This window comes from Thamnophis elegans, chromosome 2 (genome assembly GCF_009769535.1).
Source record: "Thamnophis elegans isolate rThaEle1 chromosome 2, rThaEle1.pri, whole genome shotgun sequence".
NCBI lineage: Eukaryota > Metazoa > Chordata > Lepidosauria > Squamata > Colubridae > Thamnophis > Thamnophis elegans.
In genome coordinates, this window is record NC_045542.1 from 115,049,962 (window position 1) to 115,055,961 (window position 6,000).

Here is a 6,000-nt window from a genome sequence, read left to right on the forward strand (position 1 = left end):
TTCTGAATACTGCAAGCAGTGTGGAGAAAATCCTCTTCCAAATATTTTACATAATTCTGACATCCAATTACACCTTCTACACAACAGCTTCCTAGATGTTGACTGTCTGTGAAACATTCAGATAAAAGGGTATATTCTTATCCCTCATACTTCACTTCATAAAACTCTGAAATAAAGATAAAACAAAAATAGTTATTGCACAGTTCTAGCTAAACAAATATTTTATACAAATATATATGTAAGTAACATACATATCTGATTACCTGAATTGGAATCTGGGAAAGACAAATAGCAAATATTGGTTTTCTAGGGGAGAAAAATAAAAGTTACATTTTGGAGGGGAAAATATATTTTATAAATGTCTTCTTAATGATCTTACTCACCTCTTTATCTGTAAGTTTTGAATGCTGTGGATATATAACCTGTAAACGAGAATTTTCATCAGTCGAGAAAAGAAAGTATTCTATTAATTTATCACATAGTACACAGGACCAGGTATCAATATGACTGGGCCCTGGTTATTACCAAAAAGCAGCCCACAACTGCTAACCTATATTCTTAATTCAAAGAGACTACATATTCAACATCATATGCATCCAATAAAACTTTTCCAAACTAATATTTCCCAAAACAGTTCCAACAATAATGTCAAATAAAGACTTGACATGCTTAAAAGATTTTATAACCAATTTTGACTGGCTTCCTAACACAGATTAATACTTCACCTTAATTATTACAGCATGTGAAAAGAAGTGAAAAACTGCCATACTTTTTATATTAAACCTATAGCATTCTTTTGATTTATAAAAATGTCTTTTACTCTTACTTGGGCTTCAAACCGGTATTTTTAATGGGGGGGACAAGCTGGAGAAGTACTCTTTTTGTGCCATCCTGTCCTTAAGAAAAGCAAAAGCAAGATGGGGAAATTAAGAGGATTAAGGGAATGGCTCGATCAACTTAACCGATTAGACTTCTGAACTTGTTATAATATGTATGGGAAATTCCAAATCTGCTCATCAAATCCAAAAGCTCACCAACTTGGGTCCTAGATTACTTAATGCCCAAAAACTAGATTAATGAATGTTGTTGGGGAAAAAAAGACTTATGAGATTGTGACTTGTAATCACAAGATGCTTATAATTTCATTAAACTCAAATTTAAGATTTATTTAGTAAATACAAGTCACAAGTCCTTTTTCATCTAACAGCTCTCAGAGCTAATACTTAACAGTGGGCTGGGATTTGTTTATGCAAAACAAATAAAAATGGGGCTAACTAATCTATTTACTGTATAGTTGAAAATTATAGCAATTGAAATCTTCTAAGGGTATCAGGTTAGGAAATACCACAATACTACAAAAGTGATACAGTGTGAGAAAACTGTATACAGTTTTCAATTTGTAACATAGATCTATGGGGACATTTCATAAGTAGAGACCAGGGCAAATAAGAATGGTAAGTTTAACGATATATTAAATGTCACTCTAAATTTATCAACACTATACTATGCTGCATTGAATAAAATTAGCCTTTATCCCTATTTCTTTTTAACAAAAAAACCCACAGTTTTATTTCCAGCTAAGTCAGTCCAGAGCAAACTCATGTTTAGTAAACTTAGTATGGAAATTAACTGGCTTGATTAAAGCTGATTCATATTCAACTCCTGCCACATGCTCAATTATTCCTATTTGAAATACAAAACCTAGTATAAATCACAAATATTAGCTTAATACAAGTAGCAACATACGGAACATTATACTTTCAATGTGGCTTCTAGGCAATTCATTTGCAACTCTATATTCATTCAAATCCCAGATTATCTTCCATTTTTCTGTCTAACTCTATTCCATTCTTCATTGGCTAATCTTATCCCTTAACGTATGGTATGAATGCTCAAAGGCACCGTGCACTTATAACAGAAGAAAAGCAAGACCTGCAAACTGCTGCCCCTGTGATTGCACTGCTTGTCCTGGGAATTTAATTAAACATAAACATATCTTCATATCTGGAAGGCTTACTAACTTGGGAAACTCAAACTGCCCAAGGAGCTGCTAATTCAGTTCTACAGAGGAATTATTGAGTTTGTCTATAACTGTCTGGTTTGGTTCTGCAACCCAACAAGACAGACACAAGCTTCAGAGGATAATCTGAACTGCAGAAAAAACAATTACTGCCAACCTGCCTTCCATTGAGGGCCTGTACACTGCATGAGTCAAAAAGAGGGCCGAGAAAATATTTACAGACCCCTCACATCCTGGACATAAATTGTTTCAATTCCTACCCTCAGAACAACCCTATAGAGCACACCAAGACAACCCGACACAAGAACAGTTTTTTCCCCAAACGCCATCATTCTGCTAAACAAATAATTCCCTCGCTACTGTCAAACTGCTCAAGAAGGCTGCATTACTATTAATATTAGTCTTCTCATCGTTCCTATCACCCATCTCCTCCCACTTATGACTGCAAGACTAACTTTGTTGCTTGCATCCTTATGATTTAGATTAATATTGTTTCCTGATTATTTGTACCCTATGACTATCATTAAGTGCTGTAGCTTATGATTCTTGATGAATGTATCTTGTCTTTTTATGAACACTGAGAGCCTACGCACCAAAGACAAATTCCTTGTGTGTCCAATCACACTTGGCCAATAAAGAGTTCTGCTCTGTTCTGTTCTACTAAGTAAGCCTAAATGGCGGAATAACCATCAGCAATGAAATGCAACATGTGGCATTGTTCACGCAGGTTCCTACATTTTTCAGGGATGTCTCTAAAAACTACAGCCATTCTGAACACCACATTTGGACAAAAAAAAAACCCATATCAATAAATCATTACCTAAATTGCCATAAGCAACCTAGAGTTCTTTAGAAGGGGAGGAATGAAACCAACAGGCAAATCTATTTGAAAGAGGGTTTTTTCCCTCGAAATACACCGGTATGTTTATTTTCCAGGCTGTATAAAAACACCGCTTGTCTTAAAAGACTCCAGACAGAAGGTTCCTTATCATTCAATGACAAGGTCCCCCCCACCCCCGCTTAACTCCATAACGAAGTGGTGGTGGTGGCCCTGGCTGCTCTTTTCAGTGCTGCATATTGGAAAAACGCTGCGGAATTCTTGCGCTAGTTGTTTGGTGCACACCGAAGGGGAGAAGAGAGAGCGTCCCCTCCTCGCTTTCGGGATGCCTGGCCTCTGCAACGCACCAAACCCCGTTCGGCGCCGTCTCAGCGGTCCGCACTTCCTAATAAAAGCCCAAGGCAGGAAAGGCTTCCTTCTCCTGGGTTTCTTCCCCGGGCGACCTTCGGCAAAAGAAGCGCCGCCGCTTCTCCGCAGAGCAGGGCGACTCCTGCCGAGGACGGGCTCGGGCGAGCGGCATACCGGACCTAGCCTTCTCCGGGCGCGTCACCCACCTCCACAGCTTGGCCGAGCTCCAGATCAAAGCCCACCACGCACACGCAGTGCAGCCAGGCCGAGAAGCGGTCCCAGGGCAACACCGGCGGCGGCAAGGACGGACTGGGCGAGCCATCTTCGGCTTCCTCCGCCCCCGGGGAATCCGCCAATCCTCCGCTTCCGCCCTCGGCCGGCTTCTGTAGCGACATGGCGCTCGGCAGGGTTGCACCGGCGGCTGCCTCCGCCTCCGCAGTCAGTCTCTACTATAAGCGGCCGAGCTCCTCTCGCCCTCAATTTAAGACGCGGCTGGTGTCGCTTCCTAGCCCCGACTCCGGAGGAAGAAAGACCGCATGACGCACGTCTCTTCGGGGCCACCGCCTCCCCCCACTCTCGGTGGGAAAGTCCACAGCGACTCGAAAGGAGGGAAATGGAAGAGTCCAAATGGAAGCAATGAGGGGGGGAGGGATGGAGCGAAGGGCGGGGACTGAAGTACAATTGCGCGGAGAAAAGGAAGTTTCTAAACCAATGTGGTACAAAGGGAAGATGTTGAAAAGTCCTCTGTCCTCTCCCTTTTCATGGAATGCAAGATTCTTGGGAAACAGCAAGGGTGCTGTGGATGCAGGAAAAGTCCTTTTGTTTTCAGCATTCCCATTTGAGTTCAACCCAGAACTCAAGAAAGCTTTAAGAACTTGTTTCTTAAATCCGACACATTGGTACTCCAGCTTGGATAAGATAAAATAACTTTGTCTTTTTTTTTTTTTTTACTACAAGAACACACACCCCACATTAAAAATGAAATTATGTTGCCTGCTCTCAAGAGAAAGTGTATATCCAACAAACAAATACATAATACTTATACTACACATGGTATTGTAGGAAGTTAGCACCCTGCCGTCCCCTAGGAAAATGAATTATTTTAGAAAATATTAAAAAGGGCAGAATATTTCCCCTAAAAGAGAGGCAGAAACTCAGCCCCCACACCTTTGTCAATAGGCCAGTCTATTTTACATAACAAAGATCTACCTCTTTCAGGCAGAGCCATAATAGGAATCCCAAAGCCCTTTCATTACATCATCATCCAGCAAGAGTCAACCAAGTTTAGGACTCAGGATGGCCCACAGAGTTGCCCCTGCATGGCCCCATGGGAGCATGACAACCAATCAGAATACAAGCTCAAATTCAAAAGCCAGAGGGCATAAAACCCAGAGATGCTCTCGGCATCTCTTCGGAAGACTCTTCCCAATTTTGCCCAGGACCTCAAGCCATGTAGTTCTGTCCACCATTAAAACCATTTTTCCAAACAGCCACCATTGTTTCCAGTGTCTTTCTCCCCATTTGGACCTGAACCCAGATGGACAGTTCTTCCAACACTATATACGTACATAAATATACACCTGCTCTGTCTGTCTGTCTGTATATTAATCACTGTCCATTTTGAATACTTAGTGGAAAGAGGAAACTTGAGAGTTCACAAGATTGTTGCTATATGGAACAAAACTTGTCTGCATCTAGATGTTCTGCTTTGGATACCACGAAGTCTCTTCCCAGAAGGTAACAAGGAAAACAGGTCATGAAGAGGACGTGTAGTATCCCAGACAATCCTGCGGACTCTGCTCAAACATCACTTATGTGCTATGTCCTGGATAGATAGAATTTTCTGCCATCTTCAACACTTTCTGCACCGCCTTCCTGTCTGAAGCAGTAATGCTTCCAAACCAGACAGTAATGTAATATGATAGGATGCTCTCAATTGTCCCTCTATAGAAAGCGATAAGGACAGTAGAAGGAAGATGAACTGGAGTATCCTGACATTTGGTCTAGTACTTTGCAGCAAGGCAGGATTCCCCTCTCCACTCTTCTGATACTTTCTAGATGGGTAGGCCTTTTCTCTGTTGATTGAATACTGCACTGTAATTAAGTACCGTGTTGTTTTCTAGGCTTCATTTGGTAAAGCGCATCAGCATCACAGCTACAGCTATTTGCATGCATGTTGTTGTTGTTAGTTGCGAAGTCATGTCCGACCCGTCGCAACCCCATGGACAACATTCCTCCAGGCCTTCTGGTCCTCTACCATCCTCTGGAGTCCTGTAAGCGTGCATAGAAGATAGTTTTGTGTGGCTAAAATCCATATCCACTGGAGATAGCTTACTTACTGCTTCTTCAGGCCCTATATAATACAATTAGTTTTTTAATAAAATAAATGGAAGTTGTTGTCCTTTAAGCATTCTGGTTGGCTTTACAATACAATAGGAGAGTTGGAAGGGACCTTGGAGGTCTTCTAGTCCAACCCCCCATTTTCCAAAAGATTAAAATGGGATATGCTGAGGCATTTATTTGTATGGTTTGGGCTTAAGAGTGCTGCATCAGCAGGGCCATTCAATTCCGAAACTATGTTTAGGGATCAGTCTGCTTAGAGAATCCACTCCTTTGATTGAAACACTCATACTGAAAAACCATCTGCATGATATACTTACTTATCCTTGGTTTATATTTTTTTAAAAACCTCAATTTTCTAGATTGCTATGTTACATCGGACCATAAACTAAACCTATTGTCATGGCTCAGAGATGCATAGCATTGTTTCCTCTAGTTTTTCTACATCATTCCA

General features: G+C 41.1%; 1 protein-coding gene across 1 annotated transcript in view; it reads right to left on the reverse strand.

Annotated features, from left to right (window-relative positions):
• The window catches only part of DENND6A (DENN domain containing 6A), a 30,841-nt gene extending 27,053 nt beyond the window's left edge, over nucleotides 1-3,788 (reverse strand). The window contains exons 1-3 of the mRNA XM_032210091.1: nucleotides 3,413-3,788; nucleotides 384-422; nucleotides 264-306 (exon numbers count right to left, since the gene is read on the reverse strand). Coding sequence (XP_032065982.1) covers nucleotides 264-306; nucleotides 384-422; nucleotides 3,413-3,601 — 271 coding nt within the window. The 5' untranslated portion in view covers nucleotides 3,602-3,788. The remainder of the gene's footprint in view (nucleotides 1-263; nucleotides 307-383; nucleotides 423-3,412) is intronic.
• Nucleotides 3,789-6,000: the final 2,212 nt, after the last annotated feature.